General features: G+C 37.7%; 2 protein-coding genes across 2 annotated transcripts in view; one reads left to right on the top strand and one right to left on the bottom strand.

Moving 5' to 3' along the window:
- Positions 1–301: 301 nt before the first annotated feature.
- On the bottom strand, positions 302–21,247 carry LOC126371150 (uncharacterized). The gene is made up of 9 exons (XM_050016384.1): positions 21,092–21,247; positions 10,910–10,982; positions 9,018–9,215; positions 7,619–7,732; positions 5,282–5,427; positions 4,831–4,950; positions 3,754–3,907; positions 1,242–2,652; positions 302–692 (listed from the first exon to the last, which is right to left on the bottom strand). The coding sequence occupies exons 1-8, from the start codon at positions 21,121–21,123 to the stop codon at positions 1,291–1,293; spliced, it is 2,199 nt and encodes a 732-aa protein (XP_049872341.1). The 5' UTR covers positions 21,124–21,247; the 3' UTR covers positions 302–692; positions 1,242–1,290.
- Positions 21,248–21,608: 361 nt separating this feature from the next.
- The window catches only part of LOC126371147 (lysine-specific demethylase 3A), a 177,906-nt gene continuing 176,584 nt past the window's right edge, over positions 21,609–22,930 (top strand). Inside the window, exon 1 of the mRNA XM_050016369.1 lies at positions 21,609–21,872. Coding sequence (XP_049872326.1) covers positions 21,717–21,872 — 156 coding nt within the window. The 5' untranslated portion in view covers positions 21,609–21,716. The remainder of the gene's footprint in view (positions 21,873–22,930) is intronic.

Below are 22,930 nucleotides of genomic sequence, written 5' to 3'. Positions count from 1 at the left end.
ACTACTATAACAAAATATTTTACTACTTGAGTCGTTCAGTTTTTATCATTTGGCAAATTTTGGCTAAAATTATAAATCACCAATAAGTGCTACAGCCCGAATGAAATACATACCTATTATGTATTGTTGAAGTGCTATTATATTTTCTAGGCAGCTACATACTTTTTTACAACAGATCAATTAAAGAATAATTATGATATCTTGTATATATTCATAAATGGGAAGCTAATCAATAGATTTTATAAATTATTGAGAATTGAGTTCTCATAAAGAGTAATACATTATTTCCGCATTGTATGCCTAATTAATTATAAAAAGACGGATGTCTGTCGTTTATAGTTGCTTTCTTTTAAGACAACTATTAATAGGAAAAATAAACAATCAAAACTTGCAAATAAATAGATGATTGAGTATCAGAGCTAAAATGAAAGGAGAAAATAATTTTCTAAATTCTAACATTCGTGTTGATAGAATGTTAAACCCAGAAAGAGCCTAATTGCAAAGAACTACATGCTCCCTTAATTTAATTTACACACTAATCTTTGAATGACTCATCAAGAGAGTGAGGAGCACGTAAGCTAAAGAAAATTACTTAAAAAATAGTTACTCATTTGTGTGTGCATTGTTTACTGAGTTTTCCTTTTAGTGGATTTTTTTGCGCGGGGAATTGTAGAGGAGGCCGTCAGCATTGCCTGAAAATAAAACGTAAAAAGTTTGAAACTAATACATAAAAAGCATAAGCACATATAAGTGTATAACATTCAGACAGTTATAAAATTACGTGTCTTTAATATTCAGTGTGTGATGAAAGTTGTAAAGACGATCAAAGTGTCAGATGAACTACTGTGTTAAGTTTGAGACAGTTTATTTATTAGTGCTTTATGGTTAGTATCGATCGATGTTGGTCAGCCAATGAAAATTATTTATCAATTCGCTGCTAAACATGAACATTCTAAGAGTGTCGGTACTGACTGGAAGTGGAAAACAAAACAACGCCACACTCATAAAAATATAAAATAAAAAACCTTAAAATAACTCAAACACGGCACACTATATTAAAATCATATATAAAATAATACTTAAAGAAATAAAACAATCAATATTGTACTTTCACCTAACTAAGGGTTAGGGGTATTCGTCATTAGTTTCCATAATCTCATCCAATGAGTTTTTTACAGTCAATCTACAACTAAAGCCCATGCGGGACGATCACACGCAAAACAAAACAAAAATAAACATACTGTTCTGCTTTCTTCAGCTATGAGAAATGGACTCGGGACTAGGAAGGCCTCATACATCAGTACTTTTTGATGAACTCGGTATTTCCCCAGTATTTCCATGCAATGAAAGATACTTATATTCTGGGTGACTCTCTATTTTTGCTTCAATGAGTTTCTGTAACTCATCACTTTTGTCTATAATATCTTGCGAAATTATTTCGCTTCCAATTTCGGCATCTTTGAAACTTAAGTGATCATCGGCTGTATCGTCGTCTCTCGGTGACTTCTTTAAAAGTTCATTCAAATCGTTACAACTTTGAAAGTCATCAATTGTCCTTTCGATAGTCGAGGACCTCCGACTATGGTCTCCTGACGAAGTAGATAAAGTGTCTTTAGTTTTGTCATCGTTTTTCCAAAAAGCTAACTTGCCTGGAAACTGTAAGAGTTTCCCTATGCCTGAACCACTTTTAGGAATTCTACCAGGTGACTTCGATTTGTGCCTAAGTTTTTTCTCTGCTATGGGATTGACTACTTGTAATCCTTTCTTTCCAGTCTCCTTAAATCCAGTATTAGGTAAGGTCTTCACGAATTCAAATAAACTTTCTTCTGTACCATCTTGAACATCTCGAGTATTTTTAGTGCCATCAGAGTTTTCAACTTGGTGTAGGGATTGTTGTGTAGTGCTTGGCGGTGGTGGTGCTTTCCCTTTACCATATTTTCCTTTCGGTGATTTTCTTTTGCTTTTTGGTGAATCATCTGGAGTACCAAATGAGGCCTCGTCGTCACTCTCTGCGGAATCGTTGTCATTCATTGACGTATCGAGACTCGTAGTTTCTACAGGATCCTCATTATTTACTACTTGAGGTACTACAACTTCTACAGGGTTGATCAAACCATCAAGATCTTTTTTCGTAATATTCTCAGATGTTGTTTGTTCATCGTTATCTTCATTTTTAATCGTTACTTGAACATCACATTTATCTAAACTTGGAACAGTGGTACTTGGTAAGTCATTGTCTTTTTCTTCATTTTTAAAAGGGATATCGATATGTTCTTTATTTTCATGCACACTTTCTGGTTTTCGTTCATCAGATTTTTCCTTACTAGCAAATTCATTATCATTATTGTTAGTAGAGTCTAATGTTTTAGGGATTTCTTTACTTTCGATATCAGTAGAATCCTTCATAGGAGAAGCGTCCTGGAAAGCTTCTTTTTGGTCCCATTGATCTGGATCGTTATTTTCAATATTAAAACTTGAGATATTAGTACCTAGTACGTGGATAACTCTTACTTGGTCTCCTACAAGTTGGTATATAAAGGGGGGTTCTGTGTTGGACAAGTACAGATTGTGGGGGAGATTTAAGAGGGGGGGCATATTCGTATAATCAAAACTATCGTCGTCGTGTAGCTCCTCGATGATTACTTCACTTTCCTTTAAATAAAAAGTTCTTAAGTCTAAATCAAAGTAGAAACAAATAGACTAATAAATGCATAAACAGACTTATAGATATTTGAATAGAAAAAAGACAACAAAGTTTATATGACATGCAAATAATACTAATGCTAAATTATAAGTGAATAAATAAGATTTAAACGATAAAATGCATATTTTAAAGTATTTTTTTCACTTGTAAATCGTGGCACCTACTTTGGGACCATAATATAATTTTAAAATCTATCTAATTACTAACAGAGTATTATAGTGATAGTTCAATTTTTATAATTTTCCCGTATATTCATTACACCAATATTATTTCGAAGCCAAAAGCAAAGGTATGTGTAATTTTTATTTGAGCCAATTACCATATCAAACCTTTATTTAGCTTTATTACTTTCGTGATAACACTTATAACCATACCCCAGCACCAATCCTACCCTGACATCGTTCCTTACTATGATTATTTTCACTTTTTTATTTTGATACTGATAAAAGTGAAAACCACCATGTTTTCACCTCACACTAGCAGAGAAAGATAAACAGAAGTAATCGCAATACATTAGAACATCATTATTTATTTTTCTTTACTAGTTTTATCTTTCCCTTTTAGCGTCATATTTCAACAACCAGTCTATGTATAGTTGACGCTTCATAGCAAATGCTTAGACTAAGACTTCACGTAATTTTAAAAGATAATTGTAAAATTATGAATTGTTCTTCTTTTGTTTTATGTAATTATTTTCACAGGGGTCTAAGCAGCATACATTGAAAGCGTCATTACATTTTTTGAAGATGTTAGGCTTATATTCAGTTCGATGTGTTTGGGAACGCGCAAAAAATGTTCATAACGATTATTATAATATTAAATACGCTGTTATAAGTATTGTTGCAATGTCGAAATCGTTTGGCTACATATTACCCGGTAGAATTTCCATATGAAGTTAAAGGTGTATTTATGTACTAACCTGGTTATTTAAATTTCAAATAATAACTTTTCGTTATAAAATTAAATTCGTTTAAACTTATTTTAATATATTTGAATACATCGAACTGAATACGGTATCAAGTCTAAATCTTAGTACAGAGTTACCAGACCTCGGCTGCTTGTGGTCGTTTGATGGTGGTGACGGTTGTGCGTGAGCGCACTTTGGCTCTAGACGCGGCGCTGAGCGACGCTGTGCGAGTGAGGGACGCCGAGTTGTCCGCACTCGAGTAGCCAGAGCTAATGTCCTCGCTTGATTTTATATGGCTGTGGAAGATGATTCTAGCGTGAATTGTCTGGCGTTCCATGCATGGTTGTTGACGGGAAGAAAGGTCTCGCCAAGTTGCCGGCGGGTTGAAATGCTAACGTTACGCAAAGTCGACGGCAGTAGATGTAATGTATTATAACATAAGAGTGACGTCACACTTCGGGCGCTTGCCCTGCACGTGACACCAGCAATGTGGCGTTACTTCCACATTTCAATACATTATAACTAGTAACGTCGCGCTATCGCTCTGCCACGCCTCACAATGTGACGAGAGCTTTAAGCTGCACGTCCTCTTAAGCTAAATCGGATTGTAAGGATTTCTTCCTTCGGTAAATTCGCGTCTGTCGCATGTCGCGTCATTTCGACATTCCGTAAACTCTGATACTGCTCAAGTGGACGCGTAACTTTAAGAACATTCCCTGCTGCATGGCATTGTGTCGTATCTAACATGACATGACTGATAGAACAGAATGGTTTAATGCTCTCAGATTAGCACAAATTGAACATTGTTAGACGGATACACATCAGGTTATAATATTGATGGTTATCCTGCTATCATTATTATGCACCACGTACAAATATCCACATTGGAAGTCATTCATCCATTACAAGCTCGTCAACTGTCATAGCAAACCTCAATCCGTGCTTAGCATGGCTATGAGTCTCAGTAGTTAAACCTCTCGTCACAGCGAGGTGAAGGGGCGCTAACGCGTCGCGATTAGATTACGCCCGCAGTGTGACGAGTCGCCTTTCAGTACCTATATTAGAACCACTAGCGTCGCGCTAGCGTCCCACCTTTGTGTGCCGAGAGAATTTTTAATAAATTTTCATAAAAACCTAAATCGAGTGCCGTAATGAGTGAACTAGAAGATCATAGAGTCTAATTGAATGCATGTTAAGGAGTATATATTCATGTCCTCACCTAAAATCTGGCTCGTCGCCCCGACTGGCGCGACCGGCGCGTAGATCCACGTCCACCTCCGGGAAGTACATCGGCGAACGGCTGTTCGACTCCGACGCGCTGCGACGTGTGTTGTAACCGCTGGAAAATTACATAAGATTATATTAGCTAAAATATGGGTGTTGAAGAGACTACGCTCGGACTCAGGCTTATTTGGGAGATTTTATAACTCCCAGCGGGCTCTGCACGGCAACCGCCCGAATAACATAGAGGGTTTCCACCAATGGACGCAGTGAGGGCTATCTACGTGGATAGACGTGGTACGGTTATTGGTCAAAGCCCTCGTTTATATTTTGTAAAAAGTCATTTGCAGGACTATAAGTACGCAATCTGTTTTCTCCGTCAAGTTGGGCAGGCTGCAACTCTTGCGCATATAGGCAGTTTATGTTAGTATGTTATGTTATATGTTTACCTTTTAACAGTAGCGCGTCGTATGAGCCGTGGCTCGGTGAGCACGTCGTCGGCCTCGTCGGCGCACCGCTCGTCGCGCGGCTCGCACTCCGTAAGGTCGGACAAGCTGTAACTCTTGCGCAGCTGCTGCACCAGCCCGCCGCCGCCCTGGACATAGGTATACATGTTACTGACGTCAAAAAAGAAGGCCTACGCAGATGAGGGTCAGTCCTCTGGGTACACTTCTGTCGAACTTGTCTGACAAATGTGACCAATAAAAACAAAAGTGACCTTATAATCTTAAAATCATCGCGAACAAAAAACACACAGTACCCAGAATACTGTGTCTCGTTAGCGCAGGCCTCAATTCTGAAGAGACCTAAATACTTCTGATAACTCTGTGTTATTGTAAAAACGTTCTGTTTTCGTATGCCGCAAGCGTTCTGCGTTTATATTGAAAGAATTTCATAGTTGCTTGTTTCACTTCCCACGACCTTGTTGAAACCCTTGGTGGCTATGTGACGTAATGATCATATACAAAGGGTCAGTCAAAATGTGTCATTAAAATGTCGTTACTACCTAATGCACTAGCGCTAATACAAAAATACAGAAAATTACTTACGTGTTTACGTCGAGTAACATTGTGTTACAAGTTTCTATAGGCAAAGCACATGCGTTAATACCCTTCTCATAAAAAGCAGCATTTTAAGCATTGCTTTTCATGTTGATAGTAATATCGACATAATTGTACAATGAAATACAACATTTAAACACTTTATTTTATTTAGAAGTTATCCAATATTTATACTAATCAGTCACACGTATTACTAACACTATGAACACAACACACAGTCTGTGATTTCACAACTCATGCTCGCTTTAAACACTAATTACAAACTAATAGAAGTCATGCTATGTAAAAAAGTAATTAAATGTTTTTGGACGTCTTGTGCGAGTTGTAGGAACCAAAATAAATATGCATTGACCTGCATGGATAGTTTGATTTTTTACAGAGTCTTGTCATGACTGCTTACATAAACTTTAAAACTGAAAAGGTTAAAATACTAATGCAAACAAAAATGATAGTGTTCACATGACGTGCGAGGATATAAAGGATACTTTGGCACGTGAAAAACCTAATACCTAGCGATGTGATATCAATCGAATACAATAATAAAGATCTCGAAGAGAAAACGTCAGAATTTACAATGTACTGGATTGTTTAAACGACGTATTATCCTAGCATTTTCTAAACAGTAAATCACAGTTGCGTTTCGTGGGTCTCAGTCGACGAGCAGTTGGTTTTCAGCGGCCGCTTGGCTCCGGGTGCGGCGGCCCCGAGACCGGCTGCGGGGGCGCTTTTCCTTGGCCACCTTGCGCTTCCTGACCACGTTGCCGCGGCTGCGCGCCGAGCTCGGCTCATACTCCGGGTCATTCGCGTCTCCGTCACCACACATCACATCGTCAGACTGACTATCCAGCTCAACTATCTCAACGATGCCTGGCAAGTTGTGGTCCGCCGAGCGCTGGTACTCCAAGTCTTCATACGACTCCGGGTAATCGGTTACATCGCGCCCCCGTATAGCGGGCCGCGCGCGCCCGTCCTTGCCTTGCTCAGGACTCGGCAGATTGAAGTTCTGCGTGTAGCAGCGATGGAATGGGAATAGGTGGGAGGGGAGAAATTAAAAAAGCGTGTTAATAAAATTAAAAATACAAAAATTAAATTAAATTAAGCAGTAATGTTTGGAATTCTTTACGTGGAGATAATGTCTGTGACATGATTGATGACAAAAGTGGCTGGTGGCGCTTGCTTGCTAGTGCTTGTAGGCTACTTTCAAACAACTGTATATCTAGAAGCTGTGCAAGAATCAACATCAAATGTGTGAATTGTCTGTCAGAGTATTCGGGTTTATTCAACTACGTGACATCAATTAAGAGCAAACAACGTAAATTAACACTTCAATTCGTAGTTTTTTTTTGTTAAGGGTTAATGTCCACCGTAAACCCTCTTTTTAACCCGAGTAAGAACTGTCACTTGATTTGTAAAACAAAATTGTGCTTAATATATCACTCATGAACATCGTTGAAGTACAGGGCATCAGTTTAAGTTTATGTCAAATTCTAACTAAATACCTATTCATACTGATGTGATATTGATTTAGCTGGTATTGATGCCTTTTTAGTTTTCTAAGTATGTAGGTATTAATATTTAAGTGTTAGAAAACTTAAAAACAAGTCAAGACCAAAACTAAATGCCTTATTTTTCCATTCATAAAGTTCAGTTCTTAATCGAGCTACTCGTACGCGCTTAATATTTAAACGAAGCATGCGTGACATTAAGCAGGGGTGGCGAACTTACTTTGATTGCGGTCTGCATAATGACTGTGGTGGCATAGTTGACGCCTTTCGTGCCCAAGTTGAGCACCGTGTGGTAGCCCTGGTCCTTCGCCTTGGCTATGTACTCATCTATTTCCTGGAAATTGAAGAAACAAAAAGCTTTATTATAATTATTCAAACTAAACTTCGTCTTACAACGGTCACTTGTTCAAATTGTACGCGAATGAATTATTAGCGGTATTTGAGTTATTGAGCTCCATAACCCCTCCGGCTGATTGAGGGGAGGCCTGTGCCCAGCAGTGGGACGTATACAGGCTGTTTATTATTAATTGAGTCACTTTTTTCCGGAAACCATAATCTGGTGAAGGGAGTATATTTCTTTGTATTAATACACATACACAACTACATATGTAACAACTTCGATAAGTTGCAAGTTCAAAAGCTACAATGGACTTGATTGGGTCTTATCCGCTTCATACAACTACGTTAATTTGTTCCAGTAAGATTTTTGTGAAAGAGGACACCATGAGGAAACCAGATTCTTCCCTAAAATCAATCTGTCATTTTCCCGGCACACAATTTTAAAAAGCGCTAGTTACATTGCATAGCCTAATTACCTACGTAGAAATATTGTTTGTGCAAGTATAGAATACACAATATTTTAGTCTATTTAAGCCGTAAGACGTTAAGGAGTAAGAGAGCGCGCTCGTACTGTCCGTTTCGCTCGCACGCACGGGGTATGGCGGTACACGGTAAGAATGAGATTTTTGTAAAAATAAAAACAATGTTAAGCCCATTTTTATTTATCTTAAGCGCAGTTTTCACTAATACCAGCTCGACCATTACAGACGGCGATACGGCTCGCCACCAAGCAAGTTAGTCTAACAGAAAGCTGTGGATACTTAGTTCACCTTGCAATGAATGTACCTCTTGACTACCCCATTTTTGTCAGATATAATACTTGGCCGTGGCGTTCTGGACACACTTTTGAAATCTCCAAAACACAAAAGAAGCGTTGAGATCGTATCTTGGACTACAAACTGAAGGTGAGAAAGCGTGTCAAGGTCTAACCAACGTTTAGCAGAATCCAAGGACGCCATTCTAATCAGATCCGAATTACAGAACCGGAAAATTCGCTTTGTATTAAAAAAAAATGCTGTCTAAAAAGGTTTGTTCTAGTAAGATACTCCAGGTACCTTACCTTTTTTTGACGTGACTTATTGTAGGTTTGCCTCAGATAGTCAAACTACTTGCTGGAGACTTAGTACTATAGAATGTTGAAAGTTAAAGTAATATCTCTCGTCTCTTTCGCACTACAGGTATACATCTTAGTATAAAAGAAACAAAAGACATGTCTTTCTAATCATGTTACGTTTTACACAGTATAATTATGCTGTAAGATGAAGAACTACACTACTAACCTGTTCCCGCCTGCATAGCGCCGGGTGTACAAACTTCCTGTACAGAATAGAGGAACCCTTGGTGGCAGGCGAGAGAAGCCACAGCACCAGCACTATCTTCACCTCGTAGTAGAACGGGAACCACGACAGAAAGACGTCTGTGAACGTCTCTGTGCAAGTGAACAGGGCGAAAACTATCCAGTACATCATCCATTTTACCTGGAAACATATTAAAAGGCTATGAAATTATGAATCTATCTATAGCTTCGAAATCTCAGAAACTAAAAGTGCGAGGAGTCTCAAATTTTGCATGGGGGTTCCTTTTAGGACGTAGGTGTTCACTGAGACGGGATTTTGCGGTATTCTACCCCCAAGAGGTTAAAAAAGGGGTTGAAAGTTTCTCATTTTTAAGGTTAGAATCGTGTAATTTTGGCGAACGAAGTCGTGGGTGGACAGCTATTGAAGGTCGTAAGTGGGTGTCGAAGGTCCGCACAGATGGTACGGTCAAGAACGTAGCGAATTAACCACTTATCAGTAATGTATTAGGGATTACGGGCGAATATATGTATGCCCGAAAGCCCGAAACGGTACACATTACACTTGTCAAATGTAATTGTGACCGATCGATAATTGTCCATATCGTCACGATATAGTCAAAATAAAGATTTATTTTTTGAAAAAAAAAACGAATTTTATTTTTGTTAACTAAACCTCGCAATAGACACGATAGTTTAGTCCTTTTCATTTCAATCGAGGTTTTGTTGATGAAAATCACATCATTTTTAAAATGGCGCCTTCGTGGATTTCAGTATAAGGCGTAGATAGATACTTTATACAGAAATTGAAAATTCAAAAAGAATAGGTAACGTGAAGGACAGGAAGCCCAATACATAGCAACGATGATTCGAAGTGTACCAGCAAAATTTCATAATGGTTCATAACTGCTTTTTTTCTGTGTCGGTTTCGTTTGAAACTTGAATCTTCAACATTTTATCTCATACCAAAACTTCTGTTTACTTTTAAAGATAATAATGATAATGAAGCTCTATAGATGTTGAATGTAAAGATAATAAAGGGGAAATGCTAACCGTTATAGAAAGTTGAAAAGTTAAACGACTCGAAACTCTTGTCAGAGGTCCCAAAGAGGAAAACTAATTTAATAATGCTGTATTGCTCATTATTCCCGGTAAGCGTGTCTTCTTCTGTTTGTTTCAGTTATTCAGTATTTAATTTACTCTATTATTATTCATACTGCTTTATTAATTTTATAGCGAATACACACTGCTCAAAACGCTCTATCTCTTTCTAGTACTAATCGTAAGTACAGAATAGCATTTTTAAAATCAACACCAGTTGGTATGTAAGTACCTTACTAAAATAAAATATGTGCAATAGACAAAAATTATATTAACTTGTTGATAAGCTTTTTAACATTTTACAGGTCAGACCAATTTGCACATGCTCCATTTATCAACTTACTCATTCTACTTTTGGCAACAATTTCGTTTTAGTTTAGTTTAATATTGCCATACCATATGAGATCGTTTCTTTTTTATGAAATTCCCTCTCATTTAAAATGACATAATGATAGCTATTGTGTTTGTAACAAAAGAGTAAAGCACGCGTGGATTAATTGCATGTAGGAAGCTTTGAACAATGTAAAGGACACAAAGGGAACTGAAGCGTTTCAAACAACTTGAGCGTGCACCCGTGACAAGGCCGCTTCATATTTGAACCTACTTCCAACACTTTTAAAGCAATTTGTAGCACTCCGTTTTAGTTTGATTTCAATGATTGTTGAATACGGCAACAACTTTTAGATCGAATCAACATCACAAAGTACTGCTGTTGGTAATACATATAACTTTCATAACTATCTAACTAAAGATTAAGTAGCAAAATGTTCTACTCACGTATTCCTTCAAATTCTTCGTGCGAACAGCTTTATATGAAGCGTAAGCCGGGTAAAGGGTCCCGAATACCAATCTGCAAAACGGATATATCACCAGGTAAGAGAACATCTTGGGCGCGAAGAAACCTGCGGCTACGGCCAGAAGGCCGAAATTTCCAAACGAGACACTAGGAATGCATCTACTTAGGGCCAAGCCTAAGTTCACAGCGAGGCGACTCCACACCCGAGCTCTCGAGGCGTCGAGAGGAGGGTCATAATAGTCGTATCCTTCGTCGGCGTTTGGATCGTATTTGACCAGTTCGCGGCTCTCGGAGGCAACGGCACGAGCGCATTCAGCCTCTATCTTGTTGACAATGAGCCGCACGCTGGACAGGTCGAGACTCAGCGTCGGCAAGCGAGGGTTGTCGTCACGGTTACCGCGCGCGCGACCTGCCTCCATGGATACGAGAGCCCCGACATTGAAGCTATTAACGATTGTCTATACACTCAATTTGATGAATTTTAAATGTCTGCTCCGAGCGCGCTCAAACTGTAAATAGACGTGCACAAGTTTGACGATTCGTAACAACTGAGTCGGAGATACATCTCCGCGTGATTGGCGTGCTATTAGCGTGTAAATCAATGCACACGTGTGAACTACTATCAATTAGGAAGTAGGAACACATACACATCGAAAACTTTACAATTCATTGTTCGCGTTAATCAAGTTCTAAGAACATTGTTAATATTCTTTCCTCATTGAAAAAAACATTACACTTATTCTCTTAAACAATATTTAAAACGACGACTTAATTGAAAAGTATACATGTGTAGATTAAAGGCGATTATTATCTGTCATTGTGAGAGCAGCTGAACGTGGGTGTTCGTTATTCTGATGCCAATATTCACAAAGAATTTTCAACATATAAATGTTTGCAATATACGTACTTTAAGAGATACAAACGACCCGTGTGTATGAATCGAAGTTTTGATTATTGTTTTGAGAAGGTTACAGAGGTGAGGTAAGGTTATGTGAAGTACCTATATGTCATCCTTCAGTCAGTAACCACTAGTTTTGCACCACACCGTCTAGTCTAGTGTACTTATCCTATTTGCTCACCAAGCGGTAAAATGCACGAGTGCGTAACGATATAACGAGTTACTAACATTAAATGCTGAAAAGCAGCGCGCCTACTATTGGTTTTCATATTATGAGGCCAGTATTTTAGAAAGCAGAGGAAGAAAGGAATGTCTGAAAAATAAATGAGCTCAGTCGGTCGCTCTCGCGACCCAAGTAGCATTGTGAAGTAAACGCAATACTTCGCCATAAGGCACTAAGACGGACGAAGCCATGCAAGGGGGTAGAATTCTGATGCATAATAAAATAAGCGAGGACAGAGCATTTATGCTATCACCGCTATAACGTGGCCTACCCCACGCCTTCAATACCTATACGTTCCTATTAGAATCAACCAGTAATCCAGACCCCGGTTAACTGGGCGACTTAAAAATAAACAAGACAATTGCACAGCAGATGCACTAATATGTATCTATAGATAGTGAAGAACAATCGTGCATTGTTTAATAATACTGTTGCAAATAGAGCTAGGTTTGTTTTTGTTTAGAGCCCATTTGTAGCTATTATACAATCAGAATATGATAACTTTGTTAATGCCTTTGAGTGAAATTTCCATTTCCTTGTAGCTCTAAGACTTTCTAATGAACCGAAATAAGTCTAAAAATGTAATACCAAAATGTATGGACAGTAAAAGAAAGTTTTTAACCAACTACCAAGAACTAAATAAGGACTGACATAATAAATCGCGGGCATAAACGCAAAATTCTGCCTACGCATGATGTCATCGTTAACAATTTGCCGCCCACTATAAAACTGAAGATAAGTTATAATAATGATATCTATAACGGGAAAATCTAAAAGGAAAGCAAATCAATCAAGCGCTAAGATTTGAATTATGTCCATACAACGAAAGAAGATTGGCAGGATAATACATAAGGATAGTTTGCATTAGACCGCATGCTCTTACTATAGATAGAGCCCTACGTACTAGTGATTTTGTTTTCAAATTGACAAATTGAAAGCGTGCACCTGTTTCAGAGGCCCTAATGTGGAACACACTAATCTTAGAAATGGGAGCATCTATCCAGAGCATGTAACACGGCATAGGAAAATGTTATGGTTGAGTTTCACAACTGCCCTAAAATAACCATAGGCGGGAGAGACGATGGCAATACTCCTAAATATTCCAACACACATTAAGCTCATATTTTCATTTTGATATAATAAATAATAACAAATCTATCAGTTTCTATCAGTGATAAATATAGATTATACTATATGGATATCGGTATAGCATGTTCGATTACAAGGAAATAAATAAAAAGTCATAAAATAGCAGTGAATAATCAATTAAAAGGGTATATAACGAAGAATCGTTTAATAAATAGTTTTTTTTCTATATACAGCAGTTTTGCCAGGCGATGACGTAAACTGCAAAAGTTAAATGAGCCGTAGAAGCTAACCAAGTGTAAACGGTTAAGTTGCTCATTTCTTTGATTTACTAATCATAATCAACAATCTGCCGTTAGTATTCACATATTTGCAATTTCATAGTGATCATTACGAGGTAGATGAATTCTGCGAAATCATTGTTTACATTAGTGGAAACAGGCAGTGGGATCCCGACACCGTTAAACGTAAGCAAAGCACGATTTTATTAGCATCCAACGTGGTAGAAGCATGGAGCTCATAAATAGTCAGTGCACATCGCCCTTGAGACATACCTACTCAACGTAGACATTTCTCCAATATAATTCGATCAATATAAAGACTTCAAGAGAATCAAAGGCCAAAAATAAGTGAAAATCAACCGATGTTCCTCCAAGCACGGAAGTTCATTGAACTCGGGAAATCGAAAACAAGTAGCACGATGAGGAAATATTTAACAGCAAACTAATACAAATGGAATGGCGCACGGAATGCAAGCAAATGCCAAAACGGGATCAGACATTATTATTTCTTGTTAACAGACACGTCCGCGGCATTGCGCTTTTTACGATTGCTAAATCCTCCCGATCCCTACTCATAAATCATCAAATACGACTTATAAAGTTCAGGCGTGGTATGTTTTGTACTTATTGTGTGATAAATTACATCGAGTTCTTTCAAACTCTGCAATATAATTTTGAAGATAACGTCTTCTATAAAGCTATTTTATTAGATGAGGTGGCTTCTAATCGTAAATACATCTGGCACATTATACGCTGACTGATAAAAAAGACAAACGGATAGTAAAATAAATCTGTAGACTATTATTATAGATAGGATAAGGCCCCGTACATACACACATAGTAGCAATTCATCTATAAATCAATATTGCAATTTGATATTTGCGCATATAAAAGTAAATGTCAAATAGCAACATTGCTTTTTTTAAATGAATTGCTTCGATGTGGCATTTTTAACCCCCCAGTACGTTGTATTTAAAAAGAATTAATTAATAAAAATAGTTACAATATCTCCCACTGAGCGGTATTGGTTGCATTTATAGGTCAAGAACCTTTGTCCACAGACTAGTGCGCCGAAACGCATCACATACACGCGATGTTTCAAACCTTTGTTGGTCGGTGGATTCAATGTTGTTTATGCTTAGTAGGGTTGCTACACTTTTTAACGCAGTAAATATTTTCTACCACCTACGCTTGCAACCTCAATACCACATAGCATTTTTTAGAATTCATGAATAGGTTATCTACTATAAAAGTCCGAACTACGGTAAATCTTAAGATGATGATGGTAAAAAGTAAAAACTCGAATTGTTCTTCAAAAGTTTTTTATCTCGGAATATTACCGGCAGGGACCTGGTCAGTCTTAGGAGTTACCACTGAGCCACGGTAAACTTTTTTTTTTATTCGATATTAGATTTTTTTTGATATTTGTTTAGACGTGCACGGCATACGATGGTAGCCGTAGTCCAGTAGTTGCGCGTTAAGCTAACGATCCTGAGGCCCTGGCCTGGATACGATTTCTCGTGGGGACACGTATTACGAAATCACGTTGTGGGACTGTCTATCATCACTTTCATCACTTGGTACTAGATTTACCAAGTTCAGACTTTTACAGTAACATACAATAGGCTCCACCATGTTATGTTAAGAATTTTATCAATATAAGGATCAAAGCCAATGGAACACAGTCATGTTTGTTTATCAATATAACGGTTCAAGATATACGTCATTGCGTACATCAATATATTTCCTTCCTTGGCTTTATCGATTTGTAGCCCCTAGATTAGTTCTTCCAGAGAGGGAGTGATCTAATTCTTCAGTTACATGACTGCATAAAGTGCATAATGTATCGGTAATAGCCCCAAGCGCTACATCACTGGTAGCCCTGTTACACGCTCGCTAGTGCATCGTGGAATAAATTATACTCTGCCTGCTTTGTTCGAAAGGTTATCTATTCTGAGTCACAGCTTGGCTTCAGGCTAACTTGGCCGTTGTGGCTTGGGGTGATAAATGTGTTAAGTGGGATGAACAAGGGAATCGTTATTGCGTATTTAGCGGCTTGTAGTGCCTACTTATGAATATAAACAAAACAAAATACTGTTTTACTAACCCTACTGTTTTGAATAAAACCTAAAGGCCATGTTGTTGTTAATGAACATGTGAATTGATAGATGACTGGCATGTACGTTAAACGTCTTATCCTTGAACAGACGAGCAAAATAATATTCTTCTTCTATCGTGTGGGTTGTGAGGTGGAGTACCAACCTCATCAACCCTGGTGTCAGGGTTACTATTGAGCCGCCAAAGGCCCCTGACATGGCTCGTGTAACGACTACATACTTACACCAGTAAGTAGTAACCGGGACCAGCGGCTTAACGTGCCTTCCGAAGCACGGATCATCTTATTTTCGGACAATCTGGTGATCAACCAGTAATGTCCTAACCAAACTAGGGACCACAAAGGAGGTCCCGGGTTCGATTCCCGGTGGGGACATATCACAAAATAATATTATATAGGCTATAAATAAATAACAATGATTACTAAAGTTACTTAATGTCTGCACCTATTAGCCCTATTAAAACGTTTCCGTTAATAACGGTACATAACATTAAACATGTAACGAGTGTAGTCAGACTGCCATTGGAAGCATATCGGCGACCGCACCAAACATGGCGCGTGCGCATCGCATATCCTCGGAGGCCGACGAATACCACTTTATAGAAACGCTGGCAACAGATTAAAAAAAAAAAACAGATATCAATTTGTTAAGTCTAGTAACATAATTAAGTGATATTGCAGTTAATATCAAATACCACTAAAGCCAGCCTTTAGAAGAGACTCCATAAGACAACAGAAAAGCTGATGATAATCACTGTAAAACTGAAACATTCACTCAGGCAAATTAATATAACTTTAGTAATGCCCTGCAGGTATGATTTATGGCTTTATGGATTTAGAATCTAGTTGCATACATTATTGAGGGTTGGCATAACATTCACTCAAACGTGATTCGCGACTTCATTCACTCACAAATTCAGCAGTTACTACCATGAATCATAAACCACCAAAAATATACCGTTGCCAGCGGAAGTACTGGCATACTATACCTACTAAACGTTCGAGGACTAAGTAGGTATCTACTAAGTAAAATGTTAAAAGGTGATTAAACCAAAATTACGAAATGAATTGTTTCTTTTTGATACTAATATGACATACACTAATGTCATAATGGGGCTGGTAACAAAAATATCCATACACACATAAACTCAAACCTATTTCCCACCGGGGTAAACAGAAACCATGGAACTCCATTTGCTTCGATCCTGACTTCTCTTGGTTCAGAGTAGATCGTACTAAACCTTTTCTAAGGATATCTCCAATTTGGTCAATATACGTCCTTCTAGGTCTTCCAAATAATATACAATATCCATAGATCACGTAAAACTGACACTAGTGACATGAGTAAGTGAAAGAAATAAATGTCTTCAGACTACTAACTTAACCTTGAATCAAATTATAAACATACAAAGGAAGCGGTGTCTTTTCGCCACACGATGCTGGGTATAGAATACAGCGACATATGATTTAATTGACATCAATAAAACCAGAGACAGATGTAACATAATCTTGATGTACAATATGAGAACAAACGATGTAGATATTAACGCAAGTTGTACTTGTCTCGACTCTATAGAAATACAAATAGGCTAGTTTCCAACTAGTCGAATCAGTTAGTTTTTACTAACGTCAAAATACGAAATTACTATGGAATTTGTATGAAAAAGCACACTGTGACGTCATAGAAAAACGTTATTAATTGTCCGACTTATTTTTACGTTTTTCTTGATTTAAATTCATAAATATTTTTCGTTAGTTTCAGTAATCAGAATTTCATAATTTATCTTGAATCTAGTACACGACCCAATTGTTCTAAAAATATTTGCAACAATGAGCCATCCTGCAGCAGTAACCAATTATTGGCTTTAAAAATGTTTCTAAAGAGAATGTCCTACAAAAAATTATACAGTTCAAAAAATATACCTGATGCAAACGCTCCGGACAAAAACAGTTTCTAAACCAATCGGAGCCGTTTACTCGTCAACTACACAATTTAACTTCCTGTCATTACGTTTGTCTAAATGCGGTCAAGCGTGTTCATTACAATTTCAAATCAGTTCAAATGGTAACACAATATTGGCTTCTATGATTCAATAATTCAAGTTTACTTAATTCACATCAACGACTGCGTAAAATCTCAACGGAGTTTGCTGCTACGGGCAATTATGGTCAAATGTGACTTTAATAGGCAGATATTAGCTGGTAAACGAAAATAGCCTTCTAACATAAAATTACGTCTTTAGATTTACCTTCGCTGTATAGAGTAGTAGCAGCATGGTCAAATGTAACAAAGTAATTACCTATTTCGTGCGAAACCCGAGGTTACCGTGAGTGTCGAACCTAATATGGTAAAGACCTTGAAGACCTGGTCAGTTTAGTAAAGGTGACTGTCAAAGCCAATTAATCTTCAAGAACAAAGCTCATACACCCACTCAAGACACCTATCAGCGCATCGCACTCGTAACATCCTTTATGCGTCGTCTCGCGACGGAAGTGACATCGGTTTGTGAAGACCTAACGGAGAACTATGGGTAATTATACTCCTGACATCCGTTTTTCTCTACGTGGAACTGTAGAATAGGATGTTATTAAAAGCACAGATACCTAATAAAATATTTTACTACAACAGTTGCAAATAAAACCTATAATACCTAACAACATTTTCCATTATACCTAATTTTTTTTAACACCTTATATTTCAGTTTGAGTATGACGCTGATGTTCAAAATCATTCCTATCCTGCAAAAACGTTCTATATTCCATTGGTTTTTTACTTAGATAATAACTGTAACTTGCTTGATCACAGGACAGTACAATGAACTTTAGAAACATTTGGGACTCGACATTTTGACAGTTTATTTTGGCAAAACTTAAAATATTTCATAGTAGATACGTTTACGAGGTTGATTCGACCATGGTTTAGGGGCCGTGTTTTCGTAACTTTAATTTCCCATTGTGAAAATAATATCGTTGCGCGTACGTAGACGTACAGCTCGTAACGTCGTCGACTACCAGTACCTACGTTAATTATGCCGAAGTTATTTTGGTAGGCTGTTCATGTGTCTGCTAACCTACATATTGCTCTGTTAAATATGTATTTCTGTTAAGCCCGCACACATTAAGTTTGAAGGAAAACTGATTAAAATTATATGAGCCATTAGCTGCGTGCATATGCCACGTAGTTTCAGTACCAACGTACAGCTGTCTTCTTTGAAATGGTAAAGGTCACTTAAAAATAAACACAGTGTAGGACTCATTGTATATTCTCCAGCATAACAATTATTATGTATACTACACAACAGTAAATTATTTTTTACATACCGTTAAATATAAATCACAACTACATGATCCTCGTAATAAATTGTTATTCTTATATCGAGTTTCGTTCGCGAAGACATTTAAAATTAAAAAGCTAGTATACGTCACCCTCGAAACTGGGTAAAGGTACACGTAATGCTGCCGAGGTTGCTCCTAAAATGGCAAGACAAGTGGTCTCAATAAGAGCATAATACTTCGAAGTCAAGGTACACGGTCGGGCCGCGCGAACAGATTGAGCGCACTCGGAACAGACACTATAACTTGAAGCGAAGATCGATATGATTCACACAACAGTTAGGTGTCAACGCACTTCACTAGTTGCATAGAACGGCGACGCGGGCGCAAACCGTGAGCGCCGCAGACTGAGGCTACTCTTCAGTGCACCCCAGAGGCGAACGGCCGGGCCACTCCGAAAATAGCACCCGGCAGTGCAGGGATGCCCTGATGACGAATTCCGCAACGCCCTAAGCTTCTTTGTTTCAGACGTAACACAACAGATTAGGTGTCAGGAGCTAACACAATAAATTCTAATATCTTCAACTTTTAATTTATGTTTGAAGTAAATACTGATTTTAAATTCAGAAAATAATGATAAAACACAGCACAGTCCTCCAAGATAACTAGACGATGTCTGAAGGTGAAAACAAGAATAGTAAAACAAGAGCATGCGGCTGTGTTGCCAAATTTTAGGATGGTGGCAGATCCCAAAATCGAGAATGGTTGGAGCGCTGCCAACTGTGGACTGAACTGAGGATCTTTGCAACACAATGAACCACATTGGAGCATGTGTAGAGTATTTATGAATTATAACAGCTAATATTTTAATAAACAATTTTATACTTTATAATTTCAAATAATGTTGAAGAATGTTGCAATACATATTGATTTTTTTCCTTTGAAGGAAAAGCTATGTCAGCTATGTATTATGAAAAATAAAATCTTAATTTCATTAAATATAACATGAAAAAAAACATGTAAATAATGTGAATGATAAAGCTATAATTATATAATGAGGATTGTTAAACCACTCACATTATGACACTTTGTGCGACAGCTGTAGAGGCACCTTCAGACACTTTTGGAATACTAATTAATATTTTGGAAATATTACCACATAGTCAAAAAGACACTGTGCCTCCCACAAACAAAAACCCTCCTGTGACATGGCCACCAGGCCCAGCTTGACTAAACTCCTTCAAAGATTTATCTGACCCAACAACATAAGACAGACTCATCATCATCATCAGCCGTACGACGCCCACTGCTGGGCATAGGCCTCCCCCAAGGATCTCCACGACGATCGGTCCTGCGCTGCCCGCATCCAGCGGCTTCCCGCGACCTTCACCAGATCGTCGGTCCACCTTGTAGCGGGCCTACCCAACACAAACACATAAGACAGACTAACTTGTGCAAAATATTAGGAAAGCTGACCACACCTAATGTGAGCAGGGGCAACAAAGAAAATTAATATTTTCACAAAAGCTAAGTTAATGATAAACAAGTAAATATACCTACCTTTATATCCTATTGCTAATAAAGCTAAGAATATTACTAGGTAGGAAACTAGGACCAAACACACCCAACTCACTACAAATCATAGTACAAATAAAAAAGTTCAATTAATTGAACATATTCTAGTTCTACATTGTGCTCGGTAATACCAATAAAATTAACTAACTAGGTATGTATTTTGAATTCTTGTTCTCTGATTAGGTATGTGTTTTGAACATAGATATATAGTTTAAACAATAACCCAAAATCAAGGCTCTAAAATTTATAGTCTAAATGTTTGAATCACTTTATGCCGTCAGTGCATTCCCATAAAAGAATTCAATAATAAGGGAATAACTAGGTGCCCACTACAAATAAAAATATATGGCTTATATTTATCATTTTGTATGACTTCACAATGACTCGCACAAATAGTAACAAGATGCAATAAACAATTTATAAAACGGAGACTGATACTTCAGAAAAAGGCAGAATTTAGTGTGGAAGAAATGTTGGAGTCAATCAGCTGTACCTTAGTTTAAAATTACCTCTCCATTGCTTTTTTACCGATTTAAAAACAACAATTTGAAATATATAATACGTCACATGGAGTCCCTCAGCAGATGCATTCATCATATAAATTAAAATACGTCTAATTATTAAGATATCAAACAAAGGGCTAGTAAAAATAAACACAATGCGTTGAAGAGTAGTGATCTTTCTTCAACGTTAAAAATAAGGAATACTTACATGACCAATCGGGAAATTATCGACGATATCATATTAATGCTCACATATGAAAAATCCAGCTAAATAATCACAAAAAGTAAACAAATCAAAACACAACCGTTCGGCTACACGTCTAGTCCGCCATGTTGCATTAACTGTCAAACTTTGATCACGTGACCTTGTGAAATCAATATGGCTTCCGTTCAGAGGCTCTGCTCCACAGAGGCTCCATCTATGTCATAAGGTACAAACTAAATGAAGAATTCAGTGTAACAACGTCCTCTATGGACAAATACTTGAACTACGACGTGAACTACGTTCTTGCCAGTTAAAATTATTATACGGCCAAATATAATAGTCACCTACTTATAAGTTAAAAGCCGGTTCAGGAAACCATTTCTATTTGGTCATCTTATATTGTCATTTGTGATAATGTAGTCGAATATGAAAGTTCTCTAGCCAGTGTACACCACCTTCGACAAGTCGATCTTAAAATGAGTCGTATAATAAGTACGTTCCGTTTTTTATGTTTTCCACGTAGTTTCCCTTCGCTCAACAGCGAGTGAGACGTGTTGTGCGTTTGAGCACTGTGTTTTTTGACGTTGTGTAGTTTTTTAATGTGAATAATGTGATTGTGTTGTTCGTTATGGCCTATAAATACCGTGAAGATTTAGTTGGCAAACGATTTCTCTCTGTGAGTGGTGTTACAAAAATTAACGTGAATAAAGTTTCCGAATGGGGATGGAAAGCTGGTGTTATCAGGGCAGCATCGCTCAAAGATAACAAGAATAAGGAGCTTCAGGTAAAGCTTGACCATTTTAGATTAAGATTTAAAGTAATTAAATTGGACTTTAATACATAATTTGTTACAATACTCTCGTATAAACTTTTAAACATTCTTCTCAACTACTTCGTTGTCGGTACTTACCTACGTAGGTGTTTGTAGTAGTGGACGTATCGCTACCTACTTGATCCACGTTACGTATCTACGACGTTTCTACCTGCTTACTTGGCTACTTTCCATGAGTTTTAGTAGCCAACTGCCAAATACTAGAAATCTTCTATGGTTAAGAATAGAGGTCATCGATGTCGGCTGTACATCATCAAGGTCCTTTGCCAAGATTTTTCTTTATTGCGGCTGATCGTTGATTGTTTCATTTTCTTCAGTCGGCCTTCGCGGTAATATAAAGCTGATGTAGTTATGTAAGTAGGTAAGTATAAAGATATTATAAAGCTGATTACTGAAAGGTTCACGTCTCATAGAGCTATAGGTATTACAATTTCACTCTTCAGTCCCTATGGAGTTCGCAATACATACCTACATAACCGCGTTTACTTTATCGTATAGCGTATTCATGAGCTAGAAAGGGAAGGAGGGAGAGAAGGCGGGTTTGAAAAGGGCTCTGTCTGTAGCTTTACACTTGGAAAAGGCTCTTTAAGGGCCAGGGGTGCTTGAGGCTTATTTAAACAGAACCAACCGTATGTTACCTAGAACAGAGAAATTTAAAAAGCCGTAATAGTGCCAGGTACCTACCTACCTACTTAGTACCTACCTAGGTAAATATTTAATAAATAAACACGATGTCAACGCGAATTTACGAGCTCTTACCAATCTAAAAACAATTCGGTAGGAAAGGTTATCCTACCTATTTTAAATTGCATGGAATCCGGTAGGTAGGTACCTACCTACTCTGAAGTCTACCAGTAGGTAAGGTAGGTTAAGTTAGGTAACTACCTCTATACCTACTAGAGGGGTTTCGTTAATCTGGGTAGGTACGTACCTACCTATTATGTCCTGCCTACATTTTGGTTTACCCTTACCTATAAAAGAAGTGGCTGGTAGGTAGGTAGGTGTCCCTC

Source organism: Pectinophora gossypiella, chromosome 12 (assembly GCF_024362695.1).
Source record: "Pectinophora gossypiella chromosome 12, ilPecGoss1.1, whole genome shotgun sequence".
NCBI lineage: Eukaryota > Metazoa > Arthropoda > Insecta > Lepidoptera > Gelechiidae > Pectinophora > Pectinophora gossypiella.
This window is presented reverse-complemented; position numbering and strand designations above follow the sequence as displayed.

Bases quoted from the DNA above. Each gene is read 5' to 3' on its own strand.
- LOC126371150 (XM_050016384.1), bottom strand. From the start codon at position 21,123: ATGATATCGTCGATAATTTCCCGATTGGTCAT. The intron at 10,983-21,091 runs GTAAGTATTCCT...TCCGTTTTGCAG, and splicing joins ATAATTTCCCGATTGGTCAT to ATTGGTATTCGGGACCCTTT. The intron at 7,733-9,017 runs GTTAGTAGTGTA...TTCAATTTCCAG, and splicing joins CGCTATGCAGGCGGGAACAG to GAAATAGATGAGTACATAGC.